At 42.1% G+C, this 15,850-nt stretch overlaps 2 protein-coding genes across 18 annotated transcripts in view; one reads left to right on the top strand and one right to left on the bottom strand.

Moving 5' to 3' along the window:
- The window catches only part of TTLL5 (tubulin tyrosine ligase like 5), a 254,847-nt gene extending 249,006 nt beyond the window's left edge, over positions 1-5,841 (bottom strand). For 16 of the 17 annotated variants that reach the window (XM_032482399.1, XM_032482401.1, XM_032482408.1 and 13 more), the window contains exons 1-3: positions 5,692-5,841; positions 4,224-4,390; positions 341-447 (exon numbers count right to left, since the gene is read on the bottom strand). In XM_032482399.1, the coding sequence (XP_032338290.1) occupies positions 341-447; positions 4,224-4,297 (181 nt within the window). In that variant the 5' untranslated portion in view covers positions 4,298-4,390; positions 5,692-5,841. Of the gene's footprint in view, positions 1-340; positions 448-4,223; positions 4,391-5,496; positions 5,652-5,691 lie in introns of those variants that run through there. The other variant, XM_032482400.1, reaches the window with a different exon arrangement.
- A 270-nt stretch (positions 5,842-6,111) lies between these two features.
- Positions 6,112-15,510, top strand: ERG28 (ergosterol biosynthesis 28 homolog). Its single transcript, XM_006184463.3, is given in 6 exon segments — positions 6,112-6,298; positions 9,017-9,178; positions 11,990-12,033; positions 12,035-12,081; positions 14,511-14,629; positions 14,764-15,510. Coding segments are annotated over 5 exon segments (423 nt in total). The 5' UTR covers positions 6,112-6,298; positions 9,017-9,045; the 3' UTR covers positions 14,844-15,510.
- Positions 15,511-15,850: the final 340 nt, after the last annotated feature.

Here is a 15,850-nt window from a genome sequence, read left to right as displayed (position 1 = left end):
TTGTGACAATCATTTCATGATGTATGTAAGTTAAATCATTATGTCGTACACCTTAAACTTGTACAGTGCTGTATGTCAATTATATCTCAATAAAATTGGAAAAAAACCCAAAACAATAAACACATGTACACATAATTCTAAAAAAAAAAAGAGGGAAAACAATTGAATATGCAGAACACAATTTAAGAAATCACAGATAATCCTTTCATGTATAAAAAAATTACACAGAATTTTCTCATGATCGGGTCCCTTTCCCTATCTAAATGTAGTATCAATTTCTGCAAGAAGGTGTTATTAAGGCCATGCCCAGCCTGCCCTCTGTGGGGGAAGTCAGACCTACCTCCAATTACTCGAATATTGTTGTCCTTTGTCAGAATAGCCTCAGCATGGAATACCAAAACTGGAATTCTCCTGCAGCCTCCAGTCCACATGATACATGGATGATCCCTACAACCGTAACAAAAGGCTTTATTAATTTACAGCTCAAAATTTGAATTAACAACTGAAGCAGATCACTGTGGTCTATTGCTTAGTAACTTTTCCTTCCTTCTGGAACAAGTATCCCAAATGTCCTATGGGAAACCATTCATCTCCCATTCTTTGTCATGGGGTCTGTTTAAGATTAACTCCATCCCTGCTCCAGGGATGGGCCCTGATTGGCTAAAGCAGGGATGGAGTCTAAACAATAAAATCTTAGACACTTTGGAAACTATCTGAAGTTCCTTGTCAACCTAGCTCTTGCTGCAAGCTGGCACCACTGTGCCTTAGCACTTACAATGGATTATTGCTAAAAGTTAAAAATGCTTGGCAATAATCAGGAACATAATAAACACGTACAGAGCTGAGAAGAGCCAAGGCCTTCACCATACGATCTATAGAAAGCCAAATCCCTGACAGAATCATCTCATTTACAACTTATAAAAAGAGAAAAGAAGCAGCAGACAAATCATTAATTCAGTAAGGTCAACTAAAAAACACATAAGGCAGATGCTACATTGTTATTAAAAGCATGCTCCCACTAGGTGTCGCTAAAGGGAAAAGATTCAAAATGATTGGGAAACTGAAAATTGGGATGCTACATTTTCATTCATACCAGTATATGTTAAGAAATTATGCTTTACAGGCATGAAATAACAAAGAATTTGGATAATTACTTACCAAAGTAGACCAGTTTTATAGTTCACTTTATTGAGAGCTTAAGAACGTTTTGGCTTTTAAGAAGCAATTTCATGAGGAATATATATTATTCACTCCTGGGATCCAGCCTACATAACTCAAAGCCTCTATGCCTTGTTCATATCAATGTCCCTGCTAGAAATGCCTTCCCCACTTCCCTCAGTTCATTTACTCCTACTCTTTAAAGCCCAGCGCATCTCACCACCTCCATGGAGCTTTCCCCAGCTCCTCCAGCCCACAGTGATGCCTTCCTTCTCTGAACTCCTGTAGCTCTCATTAGTTGATGATCTTTTTAACTGATATAATGCCCCTTTTATGATTGGAATTAAAGTTAACATTTTTAAGTGACTAAAGAAACCATACATCAAATCTTCGTTATGAAAATTTCCACATCTAAGTATAAATTTGTATTTGGAATCTCCAAGCAAAACATAGAAAAAGAGCCCCTTCACATTTACTATTTGTAATAATGCCATGCAAAACAAGGATGCCAAGACAATGTCTGGCTCTAATACCTATGACTGGAGAGCATTAATACTTTAATACAGCCTAGGGATCTGAGCAGATCTAGCAGATGTCCATGGATACACATCTTTGGGTCAAGTCAACATCCTTAGATGATTTAAGACCTTCTAACTTCCAAACCTTTAAAAATGTAAGCATGTTGCTCCAAGTATGAACAAGACTGATTTAAGATTCCTAATGTATAGAACAAGTATCTGATAGACATGAGTTGATGGAACATTAACAATCAAAACTCAACACTAGGAGTTTAAAAGGAAGAGGAGCAAAAAGTCCATGAATTTGGATTGGGGTGGGGGGATGGAATTACACCTATATTTTCACTAACTTCTACCAGAAATTTAGCATTTCTCAATTACGAATACAGGCAACAAAGCACAGTAGTATTAGCACTACCTGTGTCTTTGATTCCATCTGAAATTACAGTCTTTTTACACCATACAGCAATTGTTGCAAATACCTCAAAACATCACTGACATTTATCACTACTTCCAAGTTATAGTAGTTGTTAAAATTGCCACTAGATCACCTGTGATCAGTCTCCCTCATCTGGTGTGATGAGGATGGACAAAGATTTGGCACCTCTTTGCGAAGCAATCATTCAGCACCAAATGGTGACATCACACAGTGGTGGTCCAGACATCTATGATGTTTCCCAGTATTTCGCACTTACAAGGGTTAATCAAAGACCACCCAAGTGTGATGCACTTATGCAAACTAAACAAAAACAGTCTTCACGTTGCTGTCTTAGGAAAATAAAATTTAACTTCCTCATCTTTTAGATGATCTTGTTATTTAATGTATTAATAAAAAAAGCATGTATTACTGTATCATAAGTTTGCTTTTTTAATTTTAATAACTTCATTTCAATGTAATTGGTATTCTTTATAACGATATGTATTTTATTTTAAGCACTTAAAATATTATTCTGATAAAGGATTCACAGCATAAAAAAGGTTAAGAATCCTCAACCTAAGCTGTCCTAAAGCACAAAGTCTCCATTTATTCATTCATTCAGTTAGTCATTTGGTCAGTATTTATTGAATACGTCCTAAAATATTAGGTTGAACCATCTAAAATTGTCAATATTTGGCTGTTTTTGACCTACCAAAATAGCGATTTTATATAGTTCAACCTAATACTTGTTGAGCCCAACCTGTGAGCCCATTAATATAAAAGACAGTCATAAAGCTAAAAGATCTTGAATCAGAAAGACTAACGCTTATAGCAGAAGTTTAAATTTTTGTGAAATGGGTAGGAGGTAGCACACAGAAAACAAAAAGTCACAAGAAGGCAAAGTGACCAGAGGGAATTATCCACTTAATTATCCTGAATGAGAATGACCCAAATATAACACCAAATCCTTATTATTTTCTATGACCTCTATTATTTTCTATGATCTAACAGTGATGAGAAGCCTTTCCCCAAAGATTTACTAATGCTTTGACAATTTTTTCAAATTACATTAAATAATGTAATCTTCTAACTTTATATTAAGAAATACACTTTAAATTCAATATTAAATCCAGTAAGAATAATGCCTTAACATTTGTATGGCACTTTATCATTTATCATATTTATATTATTACCTTAAAAGTAAGTTTATACACAGTATTCTATGTGATCTTAACTATACCCCTAAAAAATAGCCTGGGAGATATTATGCCCGCTTTTCAGGTTACATGCCACACATATATCCTAGGGGAACTCACAGAGAATCTTAAAAACTCATCTTAACTTTAAGCCAGATTCTCTTTGTTCTCTGTGTCAAGTAATAATGTTAAAGGAGAAAAAATAGTTAAGGGCTTCAAAATCCAGGAAAACTAGGTCTGAATCTCAAATCGGTCACTTACTCTCTATGCGTCCCTGAAGAAGTCCTTTGATATTTGTGAGGCTGAGCTTAATAAAGTGGGAATAGTAACATCTTCAACTAAATGAGATACAGCAGTTAAAACTCTTGCCATCATCTATAGCAGCTACACTTACAACTTACCATTTATTTTTATTATTATGAGACCCCAGCAATCAAGAAACTTGACTCTTACCTAAGAGAACTCAGGAAAGCCATGTGGCCCAATAGACACAGCACAAGCTATAGAATTCTAATGTCCTGTCGAACACTTACTCTGGTAAGTTACTTGACCTCTCTATATTATCATCTCTCTATCATTGTAAAGGCTTTTGAGAAAATAACCAATGTCACAGAGTTTGGAGACCTACTTTTCTTCAGTAGCTAAAAATTTCAAAATCTCCTACGTTAGGAGCTCTGATCAAGAGTTGACTAAGAGCTACTGCATGCAACATCTAGAGCCGATGCTCATGTGCCCAGAAACAGAGCCTTATCTCATTTCAGATGGCTGACAGTGATCCAATAATAAAGATCTTGAATTAGACCACGTGTAGAAACTAAAATCAGAGTCAGACAACACCAAAGGAAGGATATTGGGTATAAGAGGGTATGTGTGAAAAAGAACTATTTTTCATCCTAAAGGCAAAAGGTCAAAAGCAGGCTTGCTATTACTTACTCTTGGCTTACCACCTCCTCATCCTCTGAGGATGATGCTGTTTCCTCCAGGTCCCGGGCCATCACAACTGGCATTTCCTTTAGAGTTTGTCATGCAGTCAGCAGACGGGGGCCTCAGAGACCTTTCCTTACAGAGTCACTGGATCAAACAATTAGGGTGGCAGATTCCTGAAAGAAAGCCAAATGATCTGAAATACAATGCAGTTGTCTTTTTGTTGATTACTGCTGATCCTCCAAGTAATGAAAACTTACCTAAATAGTGTCCAATCTCTAGAAAGCTTACCTACTTTCACAGTGCTCACAGAAGCCACAGAAACCAAGATTTTTTTCCAAACATATGGTCTATCTTCCGTGTATTTAAAGAGTTATTAAGTTTGAGTTTTTCGTTTTTCTCTTATATACTAAACCTAACATTCACCAAAAGGACAGACTTACTTAACTTTTAGGTAAGTCTGAGGTAGGTGGCCAACTGCCTAAAACATAGATTCCTTGTTAGAAAAAAACTGACGTGGGTTAAAAAGAAAAATTCAAGTTTTAAGGTCCTTGCGAATATTTCTTTAAGACTCTATGACATGCACAGGTAAAATACCCTCATGTTGCACTAAAACAAATTCAACCGCTAAACCAAAAAATGAATATATTCTCCTGAATCAAGGTCATAAATAGCTGGGAAAAAAAAAACAAACCCAAAAACCTGTCCTTTCAAACACTATCAAAAATTACTCTTACTAAAAACCACAAACTTGTTCCAAATACCAAACACACATTACAATTAGCATATTTCTAACTTACATTCTTAATAGCAAAAAGGTACATGTGCATTGTCTGTTTGAGAATGGAAAAGAAATTACAGAAAAATAAAATGAAACCGTTTGAGTGAGCATAATCCCATTACTCAAAGATAACCATTAATGTCAATCTTTCCAAACTTTATTTTTCTATGCATTAATATTTGTGATAAGAACGTAAACAATACCAAAAAAATGCCAATCCCGACAATGATCCCTACACATCTTCAGCGAAATGGGCAATATCAAATAACGCAAAGGTCGTTCTTCCGAATATTCCCAGAGGGATTTCTCAGTAGTTCCTAAAATGTTAAGTCCTTTAAATTAAAACAAAACAAATCTCCAAACTAGTAAGGGATGCCAACCTGTCCTAGGCTGCCAGCACAGCAGAGAGAGACAGGGCGACTGGAAGAAGATTAAGGACACTCGCCAAAGGAGCGTCCTCGCCCTAAAGGGATCAGCCTTTCAGCCCCACCCTCGGCTCACCCCAATCCCAGGCAGGTCCTCAGACGTTCCCCACGGGAAGGACGCGGGTGACTCCGCCGCAGCGATTCAGCCCAGCGCGCCCGGAAGCCAACAGCTGCTCCGGGACTCTGAGAGGGAAGTGCAGCGGAGAGCGCCCGCCCAAACCCGGGAGCGCACCTCCCTCGGGTAGGGGAGAGCGCCGGAGCCGGCGTTTACCTGTTTCATCTTCCCATGGCTCGGGGTGGGCAGGCGGAGACAGGGCTCTGCGCCTACCTCCCTCCTCCTTCCCCAGCCGGGCTCACAGCAGCCGCAGACTGCTGCTTCCTCGTTACTACAACAACCAACAAGCAACCGCCCGCTCGGAGCCACTGCGCAGGCGCCCGCCACCCGGCGCTGACAACGCTTGGCTTCGGACGCGGACAAATGTCGTCACCGTCGCGCAGCGCAGGCGCAGAGCCCAGCTCTCAACAGAAGTCGACTTCTCTTCTCCGCACTTTTTTCCTCCGCCCCTAAAGGATTGACTTCGAACCCGGAGTTCTTCCGCCACGCTCAACAGGAGGGTTCACTGCAGGAGCCGCGTACCGGGGGAGAGGCTTGGGCAGCGGCAACCGCTGATTGGCAGTAAAGGGGTTCACGCCCCATCTCCTGCTCGAACAGAACCGGAACAGCCAATCAGAGCGAGGCCTGATGGAAACAACCCAATCCTGGAGCCGGGCTGAGGGTGGGGGCGGGGACAAGTGTCTCAGGCGGATTGAGGGCTGGAGCTGCCCTGGGGAAGCCTTTGCTCTTGCTGCTGCTGCTGTTCTGGGGGTACAGTTGCCAGGTAAGGTATATGTGAGGGAGAAGAGGTAGGTGTCTGTGTGGCATCTGATTGAGGATCTGGAGAATCTGGAAAAACGGAGGTGGTACAGAAGGAAGATACCTGGGAGGCAACCTCTTGTGGGGAAAAGAGATTCCAGAGACCGAGAGAAGAGGGAGCTGGGGAGATGAAGAAGGTTTGGTAGATAGGTTCGGAACGAGTGAATGGGGATGCACGAATTGGAATTCTTATAATAATGCTTGAGACAGGAATTTTTAATCTCTATTTTGCAAGTGAGGAAACCTAGGATGTTAAGTGTAAATTATTTGCCCAGGGTCACACAGCTACTAAATGGTAGGGCCGAGAAAGGAAACTCACTCCTGACTCTAGTAAACACTGCACGTTTGCTGGCCTGGGCCAGGACAAAGTTTTAGAATAGATGTTCATACTCTAGGAGGCCCTCAGAAGCTTTAGGGAAATCTTGCTGAGGGATTGGTAGAGCAGTTCAGAAGTGTGCTCAGGCTCTGCCTTCATCATCTATCTGCTGGGGTTTCTAAGAACTTCTGTGAAATGGGCATGTGTTCTGTCAAAGAGGGGGGCTATGCATGCAGCTCTTCTGACCCTGAGAGGAGAAAGCCTGAGTCGCCCACTGAGGGACGGTGAGAAAACAAGGAGGATGGTGGGGGAGGGGAGTAAGCAGATCTTGGTCTATGTTGTAACTGCTTGTGATTCCAGTAAAGGCCCATTGTCTCTGGACTTTGGTAAAGTCCACCACTTATGTGACCTGTTTTCACTGAGGTATTCATCCATTGACCATTCCTTCTCTTGAGCTCTTTGTTTTGGGGGGCTTCACACTGTCTTGAGCCATTACCGACTTTAGTACCTGCTTCAGCTGGGCAGTGTAGGACCATACTCAAACTTCTACTGCCAAAGTGACACAGGAAGCCTAAAATTTTATCACCACTTAAAAGCCAAGAAATTAACCTGAGAACAGATAAACCACGGGCCAAGAAAACACAACGAAGACAGGAAGAAGTAATTTTGTTACTCGTTTTTTTTTTTTATCTACGTGTGTTTTTATTTAAACCAAGCTGATTGAAATCAATGTTCAGCAAGGGTTGATCTACGGTTTTGTTGTTTTTTTAAAAAACAAAAAGTTCATAACCTGTTTGTATTTTCTAAACAACTTGGAGATAGAAGTGGCTATGGTATGCTTGTCTCCCTCAAAAAAGGAAACTTTGTCAAAATGTTCTCAGTGAGGCAGTATTGCAATGAAGAGACCAACAGACTGTGCTTTATATCTCAGCTCCGTCATCTATTAGCTGTGTAACCTCAAGGAAGTCACTTAATCTCCGTGCCAACCTCACCTGTAAAATGGAAATATTAATGTCTACCTACCTTGTTTAAGGATTAAATGAGATAATACATGATAGGGCTTGGCACAGTGCGTGGCAACATGAGTGCTCAATAACTATTAACTATTGTAATTTCTCTTGCTATCCAACAGCAACATTGCTTTTTCCTTCTCCATATGATTTTCTTACTAATCCTCAAATCACCACAATCTACTTATTTTTAACTTTTAGATTGTTCTCCTAGTTTATGGAGCATGGTGTACCTGAGAACCAGAATAGAGAAAATTTAAGAATGTAAATATTGCCCTCACAACATAGATTCCACTCAATGCATAAGACTTCTCTGTGTTTGGAAGGATTTGTCACCAGTAGCCAGGCAGGCATTGTTAGTAGATTTATAATCACCTTTGAGCCACTTGCATTACAAAGGAATGCCATGACAAACCAGGTGAGAAGTAAAGCTCTTGGGGGACTGATTCCAGCCAGAGAAAAGAGTTCTGACTTAGGCTAATATTTTGGAGAAATTCCTTAGACAAAAATAAACACTGTGCCACTTATTGCAAAGTATACTGTTGATTCACCATTGTCAGTAGGACTAAATATTGAGACCAATGTCTTTATGTCTTACACGGAAGTCTGTTTTATTACTTCAGAGTGCTGTTTGTACCCCTCTCTTCTGTTCCCTTTCTTCTCTCCATTTTTCCTCTGGGTTTGTCATCCCCATCCACTGCATTATTTACCCTTTTTCACTCTAGGTGAAGGTCAGCACACTTGGGTTGAAGGTTGATATTCAAAGGCAGTGTGCCACCCCTATGAAGGAAAAGTAGTGTGTAAAGATGACTGAGGTTGGGGGGAGAGTATGCTCAGTGGTAGAGTACATGCCTAGCATGCATGAGGGCCTGGGTTCAATCCCCAGTACCTCCATGAAAAAAATAAGTAAACATCATTACTTCCCCCTACAAAAAATTAAAAATAAAAAAAAATTAATTTAATTACTTGAGGGGAAGCGTATAGCTCAGTGGTAGAGCGCATGCTTAGCACACATGCGGTCTGGGGTTCAATCCCAGTAACTACACTGGAAAAAAAAAAAGTAATGTAAATAAATAAATAGACTCAATTACCTCCTCCCCCTCAAAAAAGGCAAAAAAAAAAAAAGCTTTTTTAAAAAATAATTACTGTTGGGAAAAAAGACATTGTTAAAATTTTTTTTAAAAAAAGATAACTGGGGGTGGATGAGCCTAGGGTACTTGGAGAGGAGTTTATGAAATGATTGGCCCAATAAGCTTAGTACAGCCCTCGTGAGTTAACTACACAGGTTACCTACAGAGGCGAGCGAGCTTATGTTTGAAGTAGACTAACCATCATGCCCTTTGCTTTTGTTTCTAAGGCAAAAAGCCCTGAGGGTTGAGGGGAGCCATGAGCCGGTTCCTGAACGTGTTACGAAGCTGGCTGGTTATGGTGTCCATCATCGCTATGGGGAACACGCTGCAGAGCTTCCGGGACCATACCTTTCTCTATGAAAAGCTCTACACCGGCAAGCCAGACCTCGGTAAGAAAGCAGAGACCTACAGCCCTTGTGGGAGTGGCCTACACTGTGGTTCCCAGACCAGAGTGTATATCAGAATAACCTAGAAAACCTAAGAACGAACAAGCAAAGCATAGGTGGGCATTTCCCTCTCCAGACCTACTTACTGAAACTTTCACGCCCTTGGTGGGGCCTAGGAATCTATTATTTAAAAACTTCCCAGGTGATTCTTTTTTTTAATTGAAGTATAGGTGACTTACAACGTTGTGTTAGTTACCAAAGGGGAAGGCAGGGAGGGGTAAATTGGCAGTTTGGGATTGCCAGGTGGTCCTGATGCTGCCTACTCTAGCCTTTGGAAGCCACTAGAGTAGAAGACTGTGGTAGGTAGCACTTGGTCCTTTTTCTCCTCAAGCTTCTCTGAATACCTTTTCATTCATTTTACAGTGTCCCAGGCAGTAGTCTGTACAAAAAGCATTACCAGGGCAAGTGAGGAAACAAGAGTTACTTTGTGACTCTGTGATGCCCAACTCGAAAACCACAAAGAGGCTTTTCATATTAGCTCTGCCCCCTTCAGAAATCAAGTCACGGCACACACGGTTCATATCCCAGCTGCAGATGGAGAGTTACTAATCCAAGGTCTTCTCAAACTGTGACATAGACCCTGAGAAGATATCCAAAATCCCTCAAAGTTGCTCTCCCAAAAGGAACTTCTCAAGGCCCATGGTGGCCTCTCCCAGCATCTTGAGCCTCTCTGCTGAGAGTGTTTCCATGTTTCAGCTTGCACTTCCTTGCGCTGATGTGCAGGGTGGCTTGAGCTGCAGCACCGTTTCATAGCAGCTGACAACTGTGTCACATTTATAGCTAACCCAGATTCAGGCTCTGACCTAGCTTATTTTTCTGCAACATCTGGATATAAAATGAAACTAAGTAGGCTAAGGTTCACTTTGAACAAAGCTCAAATACAACAGGAGTGAAGAACTTGGAAAAGTGGGCAGGACGGTTCCACTTTTCATCCTCAGTGCCGTCCTTAGATGGCCAAGGAGCCCTGTATAGATTCACTGGGTTTTAGAGGTTGTCTTGGTCTAGCCCTTTGAATTTCATGTTGAGACAGAGAAGCCCAGGGGTCATGTGATTTGCTGAAGGGCGTATAGCTGAGCAGAAGAATTGTGTGTGTCCAGCCCAGTAGAGACTGCCTCCTCCCTCGTGACCTGGGGGCTGTCCTGGCACGTAGCTGATCATAGCAGTACTCTGGAGCATCCTGTAGAATTTCACCTGATGCCTAGTCTGGTTAGGGTTGGTGAGATATTCCACTTTCGTATCTTACTCACTAGAGAAACTTCCTCAGTCTTGTCATCAGAGAAGCTGTCAAAATGCTTTATAAAGAAATGTAGCCCTCCAGGGCTAACTGCTAGATACTTGTTTGGCATATGGAATTTTTTCTCACTTCATTATCATCTAAAGGTCTTCAGGGTTGTGTATTTGGTATTGCTGTCTGGTTTTCCAAAGGTTGGAAAATCCTCAAAGCCCAAGTCAACATTAATAGACCTTTCAGTTGTCAGTCTTGTCTTAAAATCTCTCATGCTCAATAGGCCAGAAACATAGCCATAGAAAACTCACAGGCACAGAAATAAACTTATGGTTACCAGGGGGAAAAGGAATTGGGAAGGGATAAATTGGGAGTTCAAGATTTGCAGATACTAACTACTGTATATAAAATAGATAAACAAATTTATACTGTATAGCACATGGAACTATATTCAATATCTTGTAGTAACCTATAATGAAAAAGAATATGAAAATGAATATATGTATGTATGTGTATGACTGAACTATTATGCTGTACACCAGAAATTGACACAACATTGTAAACTGACTATATTTCAATTTTTAAAAAGAGAGAGAGATTAAAAAAAAAAATTGACAAGCAAAGGAAGTGTTTTTGCTTTCATTGTTTTGGCATTCCCCACTACTGGATGCTGATCAGTGCCAGTACATTAAAATCACCAAGGAAGGGAGTTTTTAGAAAATACCAGGTTAGCCCTGGATTTACCTTCAGAACATGTGACTTAATTGGTCTGGTACCCAAGTCTTGGTAATTTTAAAAAGCTTCTTTAGTTGATTCTAATAAATGTCCAGGATCAAGAAGCACTATCATGGTGGACTATGGTCCATACTCAGGACAAGATATTTAATATGTCAGTGCCAGGATGAAGCTACCCAGAGGACGGTGGCCCCAGCAGACACCAAGGAAACACTGCTTTGTTCCACTACCACATGCACAGGAAGCCAGCTTGGTTTGGGCTTTGTTCACATAATATAGATCTGGATTCAGGAGAAGACGCAGGGACTTGGGTCTCTTAAAGACCAGATATACATCTAGATAGGTCCCAGTGTGAGTTCTCTCCTGCATTAGCCTTGAAAGTCTACTGTTCTCCTAGGCATCTTATATTGACAGACTGCTCTCCACAATGTTCCCCCAACCTGCCCTGATCAGACTCACTGGGCTTCACCAACATCAGGGTGGCTTCTGGGGCAGAGGTGTAAACTATACCATCCAGGAGTTACTGCCTAGGTGGGCTCTTTGTTGGGTTTCTACTCCTGGAACTCACCCACCCAACTGTAGACCTTTGAAGAGGAGCTGAACCAATTCTCATTCTAGAATTCTTTCCATTCCTTCTAGTTCCCACGTGCAGCACCAGAATCTCTACTCTGCCCAGCCAGAGGGAGTTGAGGCTCAGCTCCCTGCCTCCCGTGAGCCACTGGTGAAGTAGGAAGAGTTTGGACAGGACCCTGACCCTCCCCTTCTCAACACTCTTGCTTTTTTCTGCTACACAGTGAATGGCCTCCAAGCTCGGACCTTTGGGATCTGGACGCTACTTCTCATCAGTGATTCGCTGCTTGTGTGCCATCGACATCCACAACAAGACGTATGTAAGGGGGAGAAGAGTGTTAGTGTCCTTCTGTTGAACATCAGATGCTAAGCATACCTATTTTGGGCCTTCCTTGGAGACCTATTAATTTTGATACAGTAGCCTAGAATGTGGATAATAAAAGGCTAATGGGTTCCATTCCTTCCAGGCCTGAAAAACAAAATAGTCCTGAAGGACTTTAAAGTTTGAAAATTCTTTGAAACTGACAATAGCAAACAGGTTATGTCATGATCCAGTGGCCTGCATCCTACCCCTCCACTTCTTTACTAAGGAATCAGCCTTTCTTCTACTAAAGAAGTAGACTGGTGTGCTCTTTTTTAGAGAGGCCACCCACACAGACCTTATTCTCACATTCCTCCTGGAAAAGCAGGAGTGAACAAAAATCACAATCCGTGAAAAAATGAGCCCATAAGTAAACTGTTGTGCGTTTACGCAGAGTCAGGAGGTGAGGGTGACAGAGAACCCAGGACATCTGTATTCTGCTTCTCACATAGACTAGAGTGGAAAATTGCAGGCAGTCATTGCCTCTTGTCTGGATAGTGTTGTAGCCAGTGGCGGCCACTGGAGGGGGCACGAGCTTTCTCCCAACAACAGTAATCACCACAATCAAGGTGGAAAGTTTGCTCAGATCTCTGGGTAAGACCAGCAAAATGCCAGCTTCATACTCAAATATTTTTCTGTCTCATCCAAACTCTCAGGATCTGCGCAAGAGAAGATATTTATTGAGCTCCTTTTATTATGCCAGATGCTTCCATCTACGTGACCTCGATTGTCTCCTCCTAGCAGCCCTGGGAGGTAGTGATTTTTTTCATTGCTGATTTTGTAGATCTACATGTTAGAGACCCAGTTAATTTAAACTGAGGAAGACTGGCTCAAATGGGATTTGAAGCAGGGCTATTAGCCTTGCAATCACTCCAGCTTTATTTTTTTATCTTATTATTTTTTTGAACCTTGGTTTACTTGCTCTAGATTGACAACGTATTTTTGGAAGCAGTGTGGTTTAGTGGAAACAGCCTGGGGCCCAAGAATGAAAACAAGGAAATGGGCTCTGGTCTCAGTTCTGTTGGTAACTGGCTTTGTAGCAACGAGTTCATTATATGCCTTCTCTGCATCTCAGTCTCTTCCTGTGTAAAATGAGACTAGTACATCTGTTCTGCCTCTCAGAGTGCCTGGGAGGGAGTCAGGATTGAATAACCATTTTCAAAACCTTCACCATCATGGAGATTGCTGATGGGTAATGGGTGTAGCTTTTGTTTGCTGTGCTTTTGGAATGAGCAGAGACAGCTCGGACTCACCCTTACCTCCATTACCCATTCATTTCCCCTTCTCCTACACAGGACAGCTACAAGTGCCGATTTCTATTTCCAACCCTTTTTAAGCTTGGGACTTTGGTCCGTGGACTTCTCATATGCACTCTGATTCTATTCTCTCCCTAACTGGAAACTCAGAATCAACTCCCATACAGACATATTTACTAAATGTATAAAAACATGCACAAGAAGGCTAAAAATCAAATTTAAGATATTGGTTCCTTCTGGGGAGAAGGGAACCAGGAGAATGGGATCAGGGTGGGGCAAGGGTACACAGGGAGCTTTACCTGATATCTAGTATTTTATTTGTTAGAAAAAAGTATCTGAAGCAAAAATGTCAAAATGTTCAGACTTGATGGAGCAGGGTATTGGTTGCATAGGGGTAAATTACACTATTCTGTTAGGTGTAATTTTTTATATGTTTGAGGTAGTTCATAATTTTTTTATTTCATAATTAAAAAAAGATATCAGCAATCCAATTTATCGATCATCATATAACCTCTCTCTCCTCCACCTCCTTGTCAAAGCTGAGGAATAAGTTGTCTTCCCATGAGGTTGTCACTATGTTGTCCATCTGACTGTTTTGCTAGACTAAGATGCAGAATCACCAGCTCATGTTGCAAGAGCATCTAAAAGCCCCAGAGAGGTCCTTGCTACCCATTCCCCCTACAGGCCTTTCATTCTTTGGCATCCCTCATGTGAGCACAGACCAGCCCCTGGCCAAACACCTGCCGGGTCAGCTTGAACTACAGTCAAGCCAGTTTAAGTAGAATATTTAAGGGTGATTAATCCAAAATTGCCTACACCACCTAGGATTGCCATAATGCAGACTCTGCTTTGCTGTAGCTCGATTAACCACCTTGCTAAGACTTGGAGCTCCACTCTGGATGTCTGGACCATCCTCCCATTGGTTTAGCAATTGAAACCTTCAGTTTTGCCCTAGAAGTAAATACACTGATGTGGTCAAGCAGCCAAGTCTTTCTTGGGACCAAGTCTCCTTTTCCTTTAGCCTGAGTCATTTCCTGGGTTTCTGTTTGTGTGTTTCAAGTCTGCTACGTTTTGTCTGCACTGAACGAGCAGTACCTTCAGGTCCCTTTTCCGTCTGCTCCCTTGTAGGCTCTACCACATCACACTCTGGACCTTCCTCCTTGCCCTGGGCCACTTCCTCTCCGAGTTGTTCGTCTATGGGACCGCAGCTCCCACGATTGGCGTCCTGGCACCCCTGATGGTGGCAAGTAAGCATCCGATGACCCCAGGGTTCCAGCAGGAACTGTCCCAGTCCCTGGGCTGGTGCAGGAAAGCGATCGTATGAGCGGTGTGAGAAAGTTCTGTGCCTGTGTGAGCCACTCATCTTGTCTCTGTATTTAAGGTTTCTCGATCCTGGGTATGCTAGTTGGGCTCCGGTACCTAGAAGCAGAACCAGGATCTAGACAGAAGAAGAGAAACTGAGGCCGACATCACCACATCCAAGACTTCATCTTCCACCTCTGCCATCATCTTCCTGCAACCCTGTGCTTTTTAATTTCTTATTTTCTGCTCCATCTTCAGCCCCCTTAGCCCCTTCTAGCCTTTTACATTTCCGTTTTTTCTTTAGAAATTTTTAAGATATAACATATGTGAAGTCTGTACCATTTAAATGTATGTACCATTTAAAGAATCATTTTGAAGTGAATACTCTGTGCCTCCATCCAAATCAAGAAATTGCCAGCACTCAGACACCCACTGTGTGCCCTCTCCCCACCCACAGCTGCTTCCAGGGTCCCTCTTCCAGCCTTCTGCTTTTTTCCTTTTATTTTGACCCCTTGATTTGACTTGTATGGTGGGAACACTTGAACTGTGAAACTTAAAGCTGCTGCCTCACCCAGAGCAGCTGCCTCTAAGGGCTGCTTCCAGAGGTTGTCCATCCAGGTTGGGCTCCTCTCTGCTGCTGGACCCGAGACTCTGAACCATCCAAGGGACAGGCAGTTCTTCAAAGAAGGGCTCCCCTGCAAGTGAGCATGACTCCTATCCTTGTGCCTCCAGGTGGATCAGGGTTGGAAGAGTCTGGGCTGTTTTTAGACCTTCTGGTCAGTTGTATTTGTGTAAAGAATTTTGTAATAAATAGAAAAACCCTCTACTCTGATTCGTCCTTGTACTTTGGCCCCCTCTAAGCCCTAACAGAGGAGAATCACAGCTTTCTGTTGATCACGTCCACCATAATGAGTAGGACAGCACAAGACCCAGGCAAGCCTGGCTGCCTTTTGCCTCTTGCTCATTTCTTGTGAAATCAAGTCTTTCTCCTCTCCTTCCCCACCTCCAAGATTCTAAGTTCACAACTGAACGGCTAGAACCCTTTCTTGTTTTCTTCCCAAGGAAGAAACAGATTCTTGAGAAAGCAGAACGGGGCAGCACAGAAGACACAGACACATGGCCATGGAAAGGAGAACACTGGACCCCAAGGACAAGGCACTGGAGCA

This window comes from Camelus ferus, chromosome 6 (assembly GCF_009834535.1).
Source record: "Camelus ferus isolate YT-003-E chromosome 6, BCGSAC_Cfer_1.0, whole genome shotgun sequence".
Lineage (NCBI taxonomy): Eukaryota > Metazoa > Chordata > Mammalia > Artiodactyla > Camelidae > Camelus > Camelus ferus.
This window is presented reverse-complemented; position numbering and strand designations above follow the sequence as displayed.